Source organism: Calonectris borealis, chromosome 2 (genome assembly GCF_964195595.1).
Source record: "Calonectris borealis chromosome 2, bCalBor7.hap1.2, whole genome shotgun sequence".
Classification (NCBI taxonomy): domain Eukaryota; kingdom Metazoa; phylum Chordata; class Aves; order Procellariiformes; family Procellariidae; genus Calonectris; species Calonectris borealis.
The window spans coordinates 44,388,254-44,406,848 of NC_134313.1; the positions used below are offsets into that span (position 1 = coordinate 44,388,254).

The window sequence follows — 18,595 nt, forward strand, 5'->3', positions numbered from 1 at the left end:
CGCCACAGGAGAGCAGTAAAGGAAAACTTCTCAAGTGCCACCTACCTGTTAAGCTGTAGTTTAGCTCCACCTGGTGGAAGAGGATCACTTTCAGCTTGCAATCCTCTGACATTTGATTAGGTACAATCTGATTTATAACAGTAAATTTTAGAAGAGTCGTCTTAATTTCCCTCTGCCCACCTTACCTTGACATGCACAACAAATTCTTTTGAAAGTCCAGCATATCCTGTTGTATCATCAGCTACTTTGCCTTGAAGATTGAACATAACAGTGTGACCTGGGTTCCTGGCTGACTCAAGGATGGCACAACCATTTGGTTGAAGGTCAACACAGAGCTCACAGCAAGTCTTGTCTTTGCTCTAACAAAGTCAAAGTAGGAATAACAAATGAACTACTAGATATGGCAAAATCCAGAAGAGAGTATCAACAATAGTTTCTGTATTGTTCAAGTTTCCACAATATTATCAGTCGAGTATGAAAATGTCTTTATATTTTTCAGATGTGCAGTCCTGATACCAAAGTCCTAAAATTGTGGACTCTGAAATTTCAAGATCTGAGGAGAACATGAAAGATACCCTGGTGCCTCAATCAGAGACAGAGTGTCCTGGTTTTGGCTGGGATAGAGTTAATTTTCTTCCTAGTAACTGGTATAGTGCTGTGTTTTGGATTTAGCATGAGAATAATGTTGATAACACACTGATGTTTTAGTTGTTGATAAGAAGTGCTTACACAAGTCAAGGACTTTTCAGCTTCCCATGCTCTGCCAGGTGCACAAGAAGCTGGGAGGGACCATAGCCAGGACAGCTAACCCAAACTGGCCAATGGGGTATTCCATACCATATGACATCATGCTCAGTATATAAACTAGGAGGCGTGGTCCAGGAAACAGCTATCACTGCTCGGGGACTGGTTGTGCATCGGTCAGTGGGTGGTGAGCAATTGCATTGTGCATCACTCATTTTCTATATCCTATCTTCATTATTATTATTATTATTTTCCCTTCCTTTTCTGTTCTATTACACTGTCTTTATCTGAGTCGACGAATTTTACTTTTTTTTTTCCGATTCTCTCTCCCATTCCACTGGCAGCAGGGAGTAAGTGAGCAGCTGTGTGGTGTTTGGCTGCCTGCTGGGTTAAACCATGACAGAGAGTTAAAGTCTCAGCCTACAAACGCAGCAAAGAAGCTTGGAATATAACGTTGACGTAGACAGAAAACGAACTACAGCAACTCTCTGCCACCAGCCCTCCTTTATTTGCCTCAGTGTTTCTCCTCATTTACTTACACTGTTCTCACAGAAAACAATTAAGGAGTCAAAGGTTTACATGAAAGACTACAGCAACACAGTATCCATGCTTGTCTGGATACTGTGTGATCCCATTGTATAAAAGACACAATATACAAAATACATATTTAAATATTTTATCAACTCCATCATCATTCTCATATTTAAATAAAATTAGGATTTTAATAAATGTAAAATACTATAATCAGACCAATATTTTAAAAGACTTCTGGCTTACATCATCTAACATTTTTTCAGCATTTTTAAGATGACAAAGAATCAATATTTCTAAGGAAAATTTTCATGTCTGAGGCACTACCTTCTGAAGAAAAAGCTTCATACTCAAAAAAATTGTATATCAGATTCAATATACTTCTAAAAGTAAAGGAAAAATTGTATCTTTATTCCAAGGACCCCAAAAATGACAGCATTTCTCACATTCCCTGGGAAAAGGAACATCTTGCACAACTAAAAATAAGAAAATTGAGATCCAGATTTTCTATAGGTTGCTCAAACTCATAAAGCATGTCAGTAGCAATGCAGAAAAGAGAAAGTTCAAATTTAAGTACCCAGTTAATAACCTCTCTGTAGTTATATACTGCAGTGTGACAGACTACAAGGGGTTCTCTGTATCAGAATTACACTAATGAACATGAACACTAGGAAGTCCTGCAAGGAGGTCTGACAGTTTTCCTGGCAGCCTGACACTATCCCTGTTGAGAAATCTAACTCTATTGAGAGTACTCTATTCCCACTAATGCCAATGCACATCATGTAAAAGAGGAATGGGACCAGCTTTGACTATGAAATTATTCACTGGATAAATACGGGGAAGAACTAAAAAAAGTGAAAGGGACACAGCTTCTTCCCTCATCACTAGAAGAGTTTCATCAGAAAGAACTAATTTCTACGACTCCATTTGCCTACTTGTATACTGCAAGTGCTGAGAAAGAAAGGCAATACTAAGACTTTGAAGATGGGATGAAACAAATCAAAATGGAACAAAACAGATCTTGAATATTTCAGTTGACTTATGACAGGCAGGTTACTTAAAAAAAGACACAAAGGAAAAATGGGCATTTAAAATCAATCCTTAGAATCTGTACTTATCCAAAAAGAGGAAATCATAGAATAGTTTGGGTTGGAAGGGACCTTTAAAGGTCATCTAATCCAACCCTCCTACAATGAGCAGGGACATCTTCAACTAGATCAGGTTGCTCAGAGCCCCGTCCAACCTGACCCTGAATGTTCCCAGGGATGGGGCATCTACCACCTCTCTGGGCAACCTGTTCCACTGTTTCACCACCCTCACTGTAAAAGATTTCTTCCTTATATCTAGTCTGAATGCACCCTCTTTTAGTTTAAAACCATTCCCCCTTGTCCTGTCACAACAGGCCCTGCTAAAAAGTCTCTCCCCATCTTTCTTAGAAGACCCCTTTAAGTATGGAAAGGCCACAATAAGGTCTTCCCGGAGCCTTCTCTTCTCCAGGCTGAACAACCCAACTCTCTCAGCCTTTCTTCATAGGAGAGGTGTTCCATCCCTCTGATCATTTTCATGGCCTTCCTCTGGACCCGGTTCAACAGGTCCATGTCTTTCCTGTGCTGAGGGCTCCAGAGCTGGACGTAGTACTCCAGGTGAGGTCTCACCAGAGCAGAGCAGAGGGGCAGAATCACCTCCCTTGACCTGCTGGCCATGCTTCTGATGCAGCCCAGGATACGGTTGGCCTTCTGGGCTGTGAGCGCACATTGCTGGCTCATGTCCAGCTTTTCATCCACCAGTACCCCCAAGCCCTTCTCGGCAGGGCTGCTCTCAATCCCTTCATCCCCCAGCCTGTATTGATCCTGGGGTTTGTCCCGACCCAGGTGCAGGACCTTGCATTTGGCCTTGTTAAACCTCATGAGGTTCACATAAGCCTGCTTCTTGAGCTTGTCCAGGTCCCTCTGGACAGCATCCAGTCTCTCAAGCATGTCAACAAGATATGAGGGCATTCCAGGTACCTTGTCAACATGTGGCAAGCCAATATAAATTACAGCTTGGAATGGCCTGGTATTACTGCATCAAATCATTTAGTCTATTAAAAAATCCTACCAAAGAGTAAAAAGTAAACTGTGAGAAAACAGACAAAGCCCTACGTCTAAATTTGCCTATTCATTGGCAATTTCCTGGGTTCAGTTCTGTAATTCTTAGCTCTCTATCTGACTGAAAGCACAATTATTAGACAGATTAAAAACAGCATTATTTTTAATCAGACAATGAAGTATAATTATGAAGCAGAAATCAGTAACAACATTTCCTACCTTTCCAATTACATGGCCATTGACAAGAGCAAGAGCAAGACGTGGCATCTGATGGCTGCTGAATATACATATATTTCTCCCTTTGACATTTACATCAAAAAGACCTAAGAGTTAAAGGAAAAAAATGTTAGAAGTATGAGAGTATATTAATTCATATTTGCATTTAATTACAATCAATGATTTATCATTTTCAAGGGAGAAGAATGAATCAAGTGTTTAACTCAACAGTTTAACACCTCTGATCAATGAATCCCCTTGTTTCTTCAGGAAAGGGCATCTAGAGACTACCGTCTACTTCACTGCCTTGAGAAGAAAAACCCTGAGAGCTAATGATAAGGAACAATTTCTTTTGATCAGTGTATACGTTTTAAAACAAAAAAATCCATAAAAAAAAATCCATAAAAAGGAGCTGAGGACTCCAGCGTAATGAACTGGGCCATAGCAATGAATTTACATGATAAGTAACAGATCATGTAGGGAACATAAAGCTCTCAGGTAGGAAACGATAATTCATTTCCTCTGTATCCATATCAGAATTTGTAAAGCAGATCTTGCAGCATAGCTCATGGCTTCTAAAATTTACCTCTTATAGCTACAAAATACTCATGAAAGCTAAAGTAGTGCCATTTTTATTGTTCCCAGCAGCAACAGCTGATTTTTTAAACAACTGTTCTACCAGGACATTATGTTGCTCATTTGTAAGGTGCAGCTGTCTCTGGAGGACTCCTGTGGTGTCCATAATGTAAGATTTTTCAGGGTGTCATTGGGACAATGAGAATTATACAGCCAAGGATCATTGTGCCCATTGGGATGATGCCACAAATCATAAAAAACAGAAGGGGATTCTAGTCCTTGGGGCAAGATAGGCAGGACACACAACCGTCACAATGGGTCTCTGCTGTCAGATAGAGATAAAGCTTCCTGAGAAATTAAAAAACCCTAGACGAAATCATCATCTGATATAATTTGCCATCACCACTTTGAAGGCCTTTGAATTATATTGCTTTAGATCTGCTGAAGACAAATAAGCAGTTCTACCAGTATCTGAAATGCAGAGTTTTCTATTAGGAAAGACAGGCAGATTTATGTCAGAGGACTTTATTCCAAAGAACACATAAGGAAGCAGGGACCCTAAATGAAAATGTAAACAACAGTTCCCAAGTCAGCACTTATGGACTTCTGTTGCACATGACTATTCGAGACGCTCTGTAAATTACTGCACATATAAGTAAAACAAACAAATCTGAAAGAAGTTAAGGGAGAAAGATACTCTTCTGAAGGCAGAAGAGTTGCATGATAGGTATCTGCATTCATTTTGTACTTGTGTTTGTTTTGTACTCTGAACTATAAAAAAGCAATACATGGTTATTCCCGTGTCACTAACTGTTCCTCTGATATCAGGGCAACTTTATAATATTGTTCAGAAAAATCAAGCTCTTTTTGATTACCACTTTAATTCCTAAGTATTACTAAATCCTTGGGAAGTTGCAGATCACACTACTAATTTTTCTGACTTCCAATCTAAATTAATTAACAGCCAGTTTATACCAATTTTGTTTTGATCTTTCTTTCTAATATATTTAATTATATTTGTCATCTTTAACTACTGATATTTAGTAGTTGTGCATCAGATTTGCTTCTTGCACAATTATACACATTACTCATTTAAAATTGTGGAGATAACATTCATATGAATTTTAATCTAGCATGTAAAAATGTACCAAAAACGTACAGAATGCAATAAAAATGTCACATATTTATGTCAGAAAAATACCATTAGAGATGCACTAATTCATAGAAATGAAAGTGCATCTAGATGAAAATCGGGAAATGGTCTGCAGCGTGATCTTGAATTCTGCATGTTAGAAGATTATGAACTCTGCAGTGTCTAAATGATATTATTTGACTGAATCAAATCAGATACAATCCATCAATTGAAGACACAGCATTAAAAAGCAGCAAAGATGTGCTTACTGCATCAGTGCAGATTAGAGACCAAATTCCTACAAGCAGGTAGTTTGGTCTGTCACAAAGTAATTCACAGTTTGTGATCCTAAATGGATCTCCTTGGAGGAAGGACACTACCATGCTGTGCAACTGCTTTCACGCATTTAAGACACTTGCAAATCTTAAAGCTGTAGATAGAAGATTTGAGTTAATCAGTATTTGAATCACCAAATACTTTGAACTCAAGGACCAAAACTGCTAACTAATAAGAAGAGCTGTAGTAAAACAGAGTAACACCCACTTTCAATGTTTGTAATATTACTGATCTCCCATATTATACATTTGAGTTTTCTGGTGCAGCTTTTCTATGGTGCTTTTATAGGCTATGCTAAAGATTATTGATTGCACTGCTCTCCATGCACTCTTTGGTGTGTCCTGAAAGATTCTGTTCTATCACTTCGAAAAAGATGTGTGTAAGGTCCCTGGGAAGATGTCAGAAAGGCTGAGCAGCTCCATTGCTATAGAGATAACAAAAATATATATGTCTAATATGATTAGTATTATAGTTAAGTGTTAGTAACACAGTACGATGGAAGCTGATGAAGAGGAGGAACTGGAAGAGTGCCATTAAAATCAATGACAAGGATGGAACAAAATGAATTTTATATATATACACACTTATATACACTCCCTATTAATGAACTATACCTGGAAATTTAACTTGTTAGCTTAGATGGATCTAGTTACAAAAGACTGTAGCTGTCCTTGCCATGGCAGTTCCATGGAAGCATTAAACTGCAGATGAGGGAAAGGCAGTGGATATGGTCTACTTGGACTTCAGTAAAGCCTTTGACACTCTCTCCCACAGCATTCTCCTAGAGAAGCTGGCGGCTCACGGCTTAGACAGGTGCACTCTTCGCTGGGTAAAAAACTGGCTGGACGGCCGAGCCCAGAGAGTTGTGGTCAACGGAGTTAAATCCAGTTGGCGGCCGGTCACGAGCGGTGTTCCCCAGGGCTCAGTACTGGGGCCGGTCTTGTTCAATATCTTTAGCAACGATCTGGACGAGGGGATCGAGTGCTCCCTCAGTAAGTTTGCAGACGACACCAAGTTGGGTGGGAGTGTTGATCTGCTGGAGGGTAGGAAGGCTCTGCAGAGGGACCTGGACAGGCTGGATCGATGAGCCGAGGCCAACTGTATGAGGTTCAACAAGGCCAAGTGCCGGGTCCTGCACTTCGGCCACAACAACCCCAGGCAACGCTACACGCTTGGGCAAGAGTGGCTGGAAAGCTGCCCAGAGGAAAAGGACCTGGGGGTGCTGATTGACAGCCGGCTGAACATGAGCCAGCAGTGTGCTCAGGTGGCCAAGAAGGCCAACGGCATCCTGGCCTGTATCAGAAATAGTGTGGCCAGCAGGAGTAGGGAGGTGATCGTGCCCCTGTACTCGGCACTGGTGAGGCCGCACCTCGAATCCTGTGTTCAGTTTTGGGCCCCTCACTACAAGAAGGACATGGAGGTGCTGGAGCGTGTCCAGAGGAGGGCAACGAAGCTGGTGAAGGGCCTGGAGCACAAGTCTTATGAGGAGCGGCTGAGGGAACTGGGACTGTTTAGCCTGGAGAAGAGGAGGCTGAGGGGAGACCTCATCGCGCTCTACAACTACCTGAAAGGAGGTTGTAGCGAGGTGGGTGTTGGTCTCTTCTCCCGAGTAACTAGCGATAGGACAAGAGGAAATGGCCTCAAGTTGCGCCAAGGTTTAGATCGAACATTAGGAGAAATTTCTTTACTGAAAGAGTGGTCAGGCCTTGGAACAGGCTGCCCAGGGAAGTGGTGGAGTCACCATCCCTGGAAGTATTTAAAAGACATGTAGATGAGGCCCTTAGGGACATGGTGTAGTGGGCATGGTGTGTTGGGTTGACGGTTGGACACGATGATCTTAGAGGTCTTTTCCAACCTGTATGATTCTATGATTCTATGATTCTATGTCAAGAATTTTCTATTTGGTAAGCAAAAGCCAGTGACAAGATACTATATGAGATTTTTTTTGTGCTTTATATGTAAACCAAGCATATAATTTCTGAGTTCTTATAGCCATTAATATATGTAAATATTTTAAGTAAGGAAAATGTTTATTATAATTATCTACTATTCATTAGAGGAATCACTATATGAGATCACAGTGAACTATAAAGTCCTCCTTTCTCATATCTTTTATGCACACATCCACGTGAAAAATACTTTACCATATTTGTTTTTCTTGTCACCAAGAGCATCAACTCTGCTATCTGGACTGAGACAAATGAAGCCATGGGTGAGCCTGTTGTAAAACTGAAGTGTATTGCCTTCCTGAAATTTCCACTTTTCAGCAGCCCACTAGTTTTGTAAACAACAAGCAGAAAAGACTTATGAGAAGATGATACACCGGAATTTGACATACATGAGAACAACTGACCTGATTTCACTCAAAGCATAATTTGAATGGTTTAAATAAAAATAAAAGTATGTTCTTACAGTTTCGTCCCTCTTGAGTTCCAGCTCTTGTCCTGTACAGATAAAAAACATGTAATTAATTTACAGAGCATCCTCATTCCATTTGACATAGTTGCAGTGAGGCTGGGTTGTCCTCCCCACCAGTTGTCACTTACTTCCTGGAAACGTGCTGGCATCTGTCACAGTCAGTTCTCTAACAATATTGCCACCATCCTGCCCCTGGTCCAGCCACCTAAAAACCAGAACCCATTTCAGTAATATAACCTTGATTGGCAGCTCCCACAATACTGTATACATGGCACTTGCATACTGATACTTCCTGTTCTATCTATTAAAGTCTCAAGGCTGACAAACAGCAATACAAAAATCCAGCTTTAGTGAAAAGACTGACTTTGGCAAAAATAGTTTTGTTTGTTTGTTCTTGATGAAACTTGTAAATAAATGCTTTCCTGCACTGAGATACAAGGGCCTAAGCCAATTATTACAAGTCAGAGAACAAGTAGAATATTGATCCCAGATCAATAACAAAAGGTGCAGTGGTCATGATGTTTGCTCTTCCTGTCTGCAAGAAGGCTACAGCAGGATGCAAATTGTTCCATGCCCTGAAAATCCTTATTCAGAGAGGCAAATCCAACACAGGCAACAATTTTACCATGTCTGAACTATACTTTTACAATGCCATTGTACCTGCTTCACATCTACTTACATAAGTTAAGTCTAAATCCATTTGAGTCAAAAGGATTCACACACTGTGGGAGCAAGATCAGCAAGCATGGCGTCGGGCTCTAACAATAACTAACACATACCCTGTATTTTTCTGCCTGAAATGGATTTGAACTCTCCCTAAATTATGTATGAAGCTAGCATTACATATGTCTTCATAGCAGTTCATCTCATCTAGAATACAGAATCAAAATTAGGTCAGGCAAAGATGAGATGCTGTATCTGATAGGCAGAAAGCCCTTACTCACACATAAATCAGTTTCACTGTGCACATCGCTCACTCCGAGCTGTCTCAGGCAGTTATTTATTCAGTGAGAGGAGGAAATAGAATTGAGGTGCCACTGGCAAGCTGCAGCTAGATTCATACGTGACTGGACTTTACCATTCCTAATATTTGCACTGATCTTTATCTGTTATAATTTTTCCATAAGGTGTTGAGAATTGATCAGGCACAGATAAAATTAGAAATGAGCTATAGAACAGAAGATTCAGAGCAGCAGCATCTGCAGGGGGAAAGGTAGGGAAGTTAGTATTGCTTCAAATTACGTTGCAGCTCAGTGACAGGCTGCAAGGCAAATGAGAAAAAGAGATGTGGTCATGTAGCTGTGTTTGTGATAGCCATTTCACAAGATCTTAAAGTCTGATCCTGAGCTAATTGAATCCCCAGTTAATCTCCATACTAACTTCAGTAAAGTAGGATCGGTCTGCTAGAGAGACAGCAACCTGCTCTTCTGAAAAGCCTTGCATCGCCTGACTTGGAAGAATGGATGGACCTGCTGGTGTCAGATCCAAGGTGTTGGATATGGAGAATGTGTCAAAAATGCACGTCTTGAATAGTTCGTAAGGCGCAAGAATGGGAAGCTCCCAGGCAGAAATTTTTATTGCTTTTTCATTAGCTCAAATGCACCAGAGATTTGGGGCAGGTACCACTCAGAGAGCTGTAAAAAGAATCAGACCATTTCAGCTCACTTTTCAGGAAACACATATTTCCCTTGGCAGGACATTTCAGAAGAAAAACTATGAGTAATTACAAATTTATTAAAAATCTAACCCAAAGGAATCACCACCAACCTGTGACAAAGAAAAGTATAATCCAAATCTGTTATAGGATCCTTGATTACAACTTTGTCCAAAAACCAGCCATTTCCTTAGAATAAAGAAAAAAAATATTAGTTCATGAGAGGTAAATTTAATGAAGTCTGACTTCCTATGGCTTTCTCTCTTCTATGGGAACTGAAAAATCTGCAACTTCACTGGCAGGTTACTAGAGTCACGGCTGCCCTGATGGCTGGAGAGAAGACAGTACCTGCTCTAGGTACTGCAGAGCTTGCTTATGGGCCTGCAAGCTGCTAGGTCCCTCCCTGGCTGTCATGGCCCCGAGTGCTGCACATCCCTCCTTCATTTAACATAGTCATTGTATGAGACTTATTTGTTTGGCTAATCAAAATATCAACAAGGTTAGACAGCAGCTTATCATGGCTCAAAATAAGTTGCTATGTTTTACAATATTTGGGCTCAAGAGTTTGAAAAACAGGTCTTGACTGCAAGCAATTTGAATTTCACCATTAATTGGGTGTCTCATGACAAGATAGTGTAGCCAAAATCTCCAACTGCATCTTTACAGTGTAACTGATAATGCTAATCAACCTAAAATTATAATAGCCCATTTTTTCTATAAAAAAGACTGCACAAGACATATTCAAAGCCTTATCATGCAGATAAGACAGTTTTTCCATAAGGATTAGTCAAAAATGACAGAACAGTAGCAGATGGTGTCCTTAACATAATGGTTGAGAGTATAGTGAAAGTAAACACAAAATATTTGAAATTTGTGATGATACAATAAAGTAACTGTCACTTGAACAGTTTCCTTAGAAGCCTTTGTCTTTCACTTCTAAAATGTTTTCATACATTCAGTTTTAGAAATACATGTTGTATTTCAAAGAAAAAGTTAATAACTTTGCAGGCAGTATTCAGTGACTATGTAGATTTCTGACCTGATCCAAGACCATTGTGTCCTATAACAATCTTGTACAAATGTCCAAGGTGCACAGCTTCAACAGCAAACTTGTCAGTCTGTAATCAATCAATAAAATCTCAGTAAAATCTAAAAAGCAGAGTATTCTTCAGCTGTGGAATCCCAAAGACCCATAAATCCATAGAACATTTCTGTCAAGATCATTCTTTGAAATACTAGCTAATGATAAGGTTAGAACAAACCAAGAAGGACAGGTTTCCTGAAATAAAAGTAGTAAGTAAGCCTGGTCACTTTGCTAATGGGAGTAGTTCCAGTCAAATGAATGGGATCAGAGTCAGAAAAGAGTAATCTACTGAAAGCTTAATTGGCTAAACAATTACAAATTACAGCAGATTTCAACATTAGAAATGCAGCTATAAAATGTAAAGTTGCATTTCCTCTTCACTTACTAAAACAAATTTTCAGAAGAATTAAAAACAAAAGTACACAGCTTACCCATTTTATAAATGAAAATTTTGTCTTCCAAAAGCAATGGTATACCTTTACAATGTATTTTGGCTTAATTATGGAATTTTGGGGAAACATTAGAATGCAGTAATTATCTCTCTTCTAATTGCACCTTGCCTGGGATAACCACCCACCTGAGAGAGAAAAGCCAGCCAAACATATCAGAAAATGCCCTGTCTTTCACTTACTTGTCCTTTTAAAAATTTCTTGGGTTTCTGTGACTTGAGCAGCTGTCTTGATCCTGTATCACCTCTTTCTCCATACACAGAAATATAGACATCAGCCTCAGTTCCTGCATTCCACAGTTCTCCTGTTGTCACATACACTTCATAGACAGTCACTGACAATAAAAGAGGACAACCTTTCATATCACAAACGTTATTATAGTTACAATAACATCTAGCTGTGAATGTGCCTGTAGAGTCCAAATACCTCTGTGTCAAGGACAGTTAGAGTATAAAACCTTAAAAAACCTATTCAGTGTTAAGTAAAATAATGTACAAACTTGCTTTGGTGTTACATTTATGCTTTTTATCCCAGACTGTCAAACAGAATTGAACTTTAAATGCACAATAGTATGCCTTTGTCCTGCAGCATCATTTGAAATTATCATAAAGCTGAAAAGTAAATAACATAAATCCAAGATTAGCCTCACCATAAGTGGTGAGATCAAAACTATAACAAGCAACAGGAGCCATTAGTGTTTTGAATGCACTGGTTAACAAAACAAGCAAAAATCTAGCACCATAGTTTTAGTTTTCTTGGACCTCAGAACTCAGAAGGCTACATTGTTTTATTATTTTACTGATTCATGCAATAGGATAGGATAGACTTCCTTTATTAAATTCCATATGGAGATTCTTTAAAGGCTGTAAATTTGGGAGGAAAAACTTAGGACTTAAATTCAATAAATTGGTTATTTAATGAAATCGATAATGCAAATACAATTAAATCCAATGACACTGGAATAAAGACTATGATACATTAAAATATGTATCAATAGAAAACTGTAGTCATTAAAATGCAGACTTAGGAATCCCATAAAATTCAGAATTAAGATAAAAATATGCAATTATAATCTTCAGTAGAAACATGGGAAAGGCAAAGTTTATGCCAACATCAATAACAATATTTTGTTAGACCAAGTGAAGTACAGAGAGAAAGAAAATGGGAGAGAAAACCTCATCTTCTGGCACACAAGCTCTTCCTCCAGATGTAGGTGTCCTTGTGCTTCTCTGTCTTGCAAGTAGAAAAGAGTTTCTGGACCATTGGGTCCAGAACAAAATCAACATTACCATCATTCAATTATCAGTTTCCGCCTGAAATATGTTATGAAGCTTGACTGTAATCCTCTGCAGGAGGTTGCTCCCACATCTCACTCTTCTGATGGACAAACACCTTCCTTTAATAATCAGTGAAAATTTATTCACGATCAGTCCATATCTGCAATTGTGCTAAGTGGCCGTTCAGTGTTTACAATTTTTCCCTTAATGCTTATTTTTTTGATGATTATCTCACATTTATTTACATGGCATTTGTATGCAGGTTACTATACAAGCTGTCTTTAAAGAATTTAGTTTGGATAATGGTAACAATCTAGCTAAAACAGTAAGCACCCTGCACAGGTTATTTTAATGTGCCCACACAGAGCGCTAGTGCTAGTTTGCTTCCAGCATCAGAGCTAACTCATTCTGAGATGATGACTGGGTACCTCTAAACTCCACTGAAGTATTGTAGTCTAGACATATGCTATTGACAAGCCCAGCATAGAGGCTTAAAATAACTAACTTAAAAATTCAAGCAATTTTCACAATTTTTTACAGTTCTTTCTACCTCTCATAAGCCTAGGAATCATACCAGCTTTTAAATAAGTATTTATGAATATTTATAATGCCTACAGCTTTTATCCTAGGAAATAGTGACTCCCTTAATGGAATGAAGCTACATCAGGGGAAGTTCAGATTGGACATTAGGAAAAGGTTCTGCACTAACAGGGTGGTGGGTCACTGGAACAAGCTCCCCAGGGAAGTTGAGGACGGAGTGTTGATCTGCTGAAGGGTAGGAAGGCTCTGCAGAGGGACCTGGACAGGCTGGATCGATGGGCCGAGGCCAACTGTATGAGGTTCAACAAGGCCAAGTGCCGGGTCCTGCACTTCGGCCACAACAACCCCAGGCAACGCTACAGGCTTGGGCAAGAGTGGCTGGAAAGCTGCCCAGAGGAAAAGGACCTGGGGGTGCTGGTCGACAGCCGGCTGAACATGAGCCAGCAGTGTGCCCAGGTGGCCAAGAAGGCCAACGGCATCCTGGCCTGTATCAGAAATAGTGTGGCCAGCAGGAGTAGGGAAGTGATTGTCCCCCTGTACTTGGCACTGGTGAGGCCGTGTTCAGTTTTGGGCCCCTCACTACAAGAAGAACATTGAGGTGCTGGAGCGTGTCCAGAGAAGGGCAACGAAGCTGGTGAAGGGTCTGGAGCACAAGTCTTATGAGGAGCAGCTGAGGGAACTGGGACTGTTTAGCCTGGAGAAGAGGAGGCTGAGGGGAGACCTCATCATGCTCTACAACTACCTGAAAGGAGGTTGTAGCGAGGTGGGTGTTGGTCCCTTCTCCCAAGTAACAAGCGATAGGACAAGAGGAAATGGCCTCAAGTTGCACCAGGGAAGGTTTAGATTGGACATTAGGAAAAATTTCTTCACTGAAAGGGTTGTCAAGCATTGGAACAGGCTTAAAAGATGTGTAGATATGGTGCATAGGGACATGGTTTAGTGGTGGACTTGGCAGTGCTAGGTTAACGGTTGGACTTGGTGATCTTAAAGGTCTTTTCCAACCTAAACGATTCTATGATTCTATGATTCTATGATTCTATGATTCTATGAAGTGGTCACAGCACTAAGCCTGTCAGAGTTCAAGGAGAATCTGGACAACGCTCTTAGTCATATGGTTTAGTTTTAGGTAGTCCTGCAAGGAGCGGGGAGTTGGACTTGATGATCCTTATGGGTCCCTTTCAACTTGAGTTGTTCTATGATTCTGTGATTCTTTCCTTTAGATATTCCATGGAAAAGCTTGCAGACAAGAGATTAGGAGAAGGAACTGCATTCTTTACATCTGTTTTTGTCTGTAAGTATAGAACATTACATTTGTAAGCACATCATTCTGAAATTAGAAATTGTAAGGGTTAAGATCATTTACAAAATTTAATTCTTTCCCCTATGCCTATGAATTACGAGAAATAGAACAAGGAGGTAAAACACATATCTTTTCCCAGATCAGCTATTATTATTTGGACAAAAGCCGGCCACATTTAAGGCACAGAAGCTTTTGACAGTCTTTAATTAGCAGCACAGTCATGTGCTATTTTTCCCCAGAGTACACCTGTCTCAATACTCAAAATAGTTTTCATTTAAGAACTGTTAATTAATACCGTATTTCACCCACATCGTTTACCATGTCACCACCTGATCTATTTAATTCCCTAAATTTTTCTTCACAGCACCAACATGAACAGGTACCCCATGAACAGATCATGGCAGAGGCAGTGAATTCATTTCTCCAGACCAACAATCCCATGTCTAAGACCACAACAATCCACTGTATTCCTACAATTCCCTCCTTCATTAACTACATACTTTCCAGTTTCTGCAAGAAGAATAGCGAAGACCCACCAGCCACCAAACACTCCGTAACTCTGATTTATCCCCAGCAAGTAGTTCATCATCATATAATTGAAGATTGCGTCATAAAACATGATCAGAAGGGGACAAAAGCAGGATGGTTGAGGATAAAAAGTCAAATGAATGGTACTCAGTCCCCCAGCATTAGAGCCACAAAGTCTCTATGTAATATTTCTTAACAGTTTAATTCAGAAGTTTTTCCTTTGAATAAAAAAGGCTGTTAAATCAGAAAGTGTTTCAGTCTCTTTTTATTCAGAAATTCATTTTAAACTGCCTCTCATCACCGCTCTTTCAGACTGAATCCAGACCTCTTCACTATTCTGTTATCAAACTATCTTCTCTGAAGTTAAAAGCTATGTTCTCTTTTCACTGTCTCATGCAGAAATATAATATTGGCAAAAAGACACAGGGGCTGTCTTTCAATTACTAAGTTAGAGATGAAACTGCCTTCTCCAAAGCCTTCAGCATGACCCCTCTTATACCGAGGCTGGCAGAAATGCACAGAAGTTCTTTTCTTCCTCACTTGTGTGAGGGAGAAATTGTTAACTACAAAATGCAGATTGAGAGGATGGTTTAAATGTGCTGTTGTACTTGACAAGATGCACCAAGATTACTTGATAATAAAAATCTTTCTTTGTATTTTTATCTCAGAAGCAAGGAAACAACCTACTCAGAAAGAAGAGCCTGAAAATGAGAAGGTGGGTAAGGTCAGTGACCCAGAATATTAAGCAAGAGAACATTTGGGGCAGAACAGATACTGCAAGTAGGGGATTGGAGCATATTCAATATAACATGTTAATGATCATTAATTAACATTTATTTAAAGCGGGGGGCTGTGTGTGTTTGGTTTTTATACCATTGTGCTTGTACGTCGCCCTACACTAATAATATTAAAGTCTCCTGACCAAAGAGACCAAACCTTTGGGGAAGCAGGCTGACTGCCTCTGAGGCTTTCCATGCCCTCAAGGGTATGAAGTTCATAATCATTCAAGATTAAAAATCATTGTGGTTAGGGCGAGCCAGCCTCTCTCTACAGCATTTTATGAGCCATTTACAGCTGCTAACTACATCACCGAAGGAAATCTCTCCTGTTATTCTTTTTCTCTTAAAGACATATTAATGAGGCACAAACCTGTTTTTCTGCTCTTCTTTTCAGGCTCTTAATCTCAGTGCTCAGTCATCATAGATAGACATAAATACAGCTCCAGGCCACCCGCTCTTTATTACAAGAGTCACTGTCCCATGGTATGTTTCCCCATATCTATGGGCCATTTTCTGGACTTCTGCCCCTCAGTTTCATTTATATCCTCTTCCACTAGCCTGCACCCACAACAGCTGTTACCATTGAAATGCCTGTTCCCATTTCAATTTTGCAAGATCAACACAAAGTACCATAAACATACCACCAAGTATTGCTATACTATTAAATCTTCTGAAAAGGGGGTTCTGTAGTTTTTAGAGAACTTTCAATGGAAGTTTCTCTCATCCCATTAATCTTGTCCTCTGCAGTCGATACGATTTTTTGGAGAAGGGAAGAGAGGAGGGCGTGGAATCTGTCCCAGGTGGACCTTACTCTAGTGAAAGCTCCAGCACAAGTAAAACTGGTGGTGTTATGACTTTCCCACTCTACCATCACACCCTACAGGATGGGAATCTGCCCCAGCATTCTTGCTGCTTCACCCACGTCTCTTCTAGGATACACTGATCTTGTTATGCCCTTGTACTTTCCTTAGGCCAGAGAAGAACAATGCCAGTTGGAGAGAAGGGAAGAGCAAGCACAGACTTTCCACCCCCTTCCCGTTGCTGAAGCAGAGAGACCATATAGCAACAACATCCAGCATGGGTGACAGGGATTGGTGTCAGGACATTAAAACAGTATAACAGCAGCAGCACCCAATAATTTTTGCATTGTTTGGCATCATTCACCTTTAGAATTGCAATACAATCTTTATGTGAGTAAATGGAGCTTTTAACGCTTCTGAAATATTGTTAAAGTTTTGTTCCACACCCAGAAATTAAAATTGTTCTGGAAGTCTGTCTCAGCCACTTACAAGAAAGAAACTAAAACAACAGCTACAATAGTCATACTGGAGCTATAATTCTCAGTTATTGAAAACAGTTATTGAAAAGAGAGTTTGTGATCTGATTCATGTATGATGGCTTCATGGTAGTTACGCATATGTGAGGTGTCTTTACTATTGCCTCTATTTTACAGCAAACACAAATGCTAAAAATCTTACCAAAGAAAGACCTGTGAAATTCAAAGCATTAAAGACTCTCCTATCTCCTTTCCAGTGATTCTTAACCTCTTACCTGAGTATGCCCAGTAACCACAGGAAAACAACACAGAAAAAGTGTTGTAGCAGCCAAAAAGTAATAGAGGGCCTGATGAAAAACAATGAACTCACCTCTATCGGCATCAGTGTGGCCTGACTTAGCTGATGTGGTATTGCGCTTACCTGGAAGAATAGGCTGACCCTGCTGTAAAACAGGAAGCTCCATAGATATTTCCCCATCAGCCTGGTCCCAGGCCAGCCATCGATGTGCAGGGAAAGAAAACTGCTCCCCTGAGAAAAGGTTCAGCAACTGCACCTAAACAGCACCAAGAATTGCAATTTAAGTTGCTGATCTCAGTCCAGATAGAACAGAACATGAAATGTGTGGGATGATGTTGAAATCTGTGCAGGTAGAGCTCTGTGGCACAATCACAAAACTATGTGTTTGGGGCATATCTGCTCCCTGGATACAACTGCCCCCAATCTGACCTTTCACTCAGTCAAATTCGAAAGTGCAGGGCAGAGTAGCTCAAGTACGGCCAAGAAACAGGGTTTATCAGCTCAGGCGCAGTCCCACAAAACATAGCTCTGTTGTTCCAGCTGGTATATCCACGTGGGCTGGCACTAGCTTGCATGGCTTACCAAAGTTCTCACCGGGAAGCTTGGCAACGCTTGTAGTTCTATTCCTTTAACTCGTTTTCTTATCAGAACAGGAATTAAAGGAACAGCTTTGGATTCTTCAAACCATGAAAGTGCTAGCCCCAACACCAGTCTGCCCCACACAATTTTCTTCCATGCCCAACTTCTAGCATATAACAGCAAAAGGACCATATGTACACCAGCTGAAGAAGGGAAGGAGGTCTAGTTATTTTGTACTTCAAAGTATTCTTTACTAAGCCCCTCAGAGGCTGCTGTATATTAGAATAGACCCTGATTATGCTAATTTATACTAGTAGCTACACTATATTTTTGATCAGCAGAGAGAAGCAAAGACACTTCTACCTGTAGTTTCACTCCTGCTCTGTGCTTTGCAGAACCTAATCTCCTTAATTCGAATATTGAACAAATTCAGAATTACTGAAAACATTTTTTCTCTCTTCTACTGCTTGAATACTAAACTTTAAAGAAAGAGATTCATCTTGTCTGAAAAATCTGGCACATCTCAGCCTGTCAACATCTACTGATGGATCTTGAAACGGGAGCTTGCATTAGCGAAGTGGCATTGTGGACAAAATGTAGACATTTTCAGGCCTGATACCATCTCAGTACAAAGACAGACACAGAAACCATGGGATACTGATGGAGGACTAGCATGTCTAACTATCGGAAAAGCTCTGCAGTTGTAGAGCACTCTCTTAATTTCAGTTCTTCCAGAAAAATGTAGGTTTCCCAAGGAACAATGATGTTAGGCGTCTGATGAGCCTGCTGTA

General features: G+C 40.1%; 1 protein-coding gene across 1 annotated transcript in view; it reads right to left on the minus strand.

The window, feature by feature from the left end:
- RP1 (RP1 axonemal microtubule associated) overlaps positions 1 to 18,595 on the minus strand; it is a 185,603-nt gene that overhangs the window by 143,843 nt on the left and 23,165 nt on the right. Inside the window, exons 5-13 of the mRNA XM_075141847.1 lie at positions 17,349 to 17,481; positions 11,410 to 11,561; positions 10,734 to 10,812; positions 9,808 to 9,883; positions 8,169 to 8,245; positions 8,035 to 8,066; positions 7,767 to 7,896; positions 3,582 to 3,685; positions 186 to 359 (exon numbers count right to left, since the gene is read on the minus strand). Coding sequence (XP_074997948.1) covers positions 186 to 359; positions 3,582 to 3,685; positions 7,767 to 7,896; positions 8,035 to 8,066; positions 8,169 to 8,245; positions 9,808 to 9,883; positions 10,734 to 10,812; positions 11,410 to 11,561; positions 17,349 to 17,481 — 957 coding nt within the window. The remainder of the gene's footprint in view (positions 1 to 185; positions 360 to 3,581; positions 3,686 to 7,766; positions 7,897 to 8,034; positions 8,067 to 8,168; positions 8,246 to 9,807; positions 9,884 to 10,733; positions 10,813 to 11,409; positions 11,562 to 17,348; positions 17,482 to 18,595) is intronic.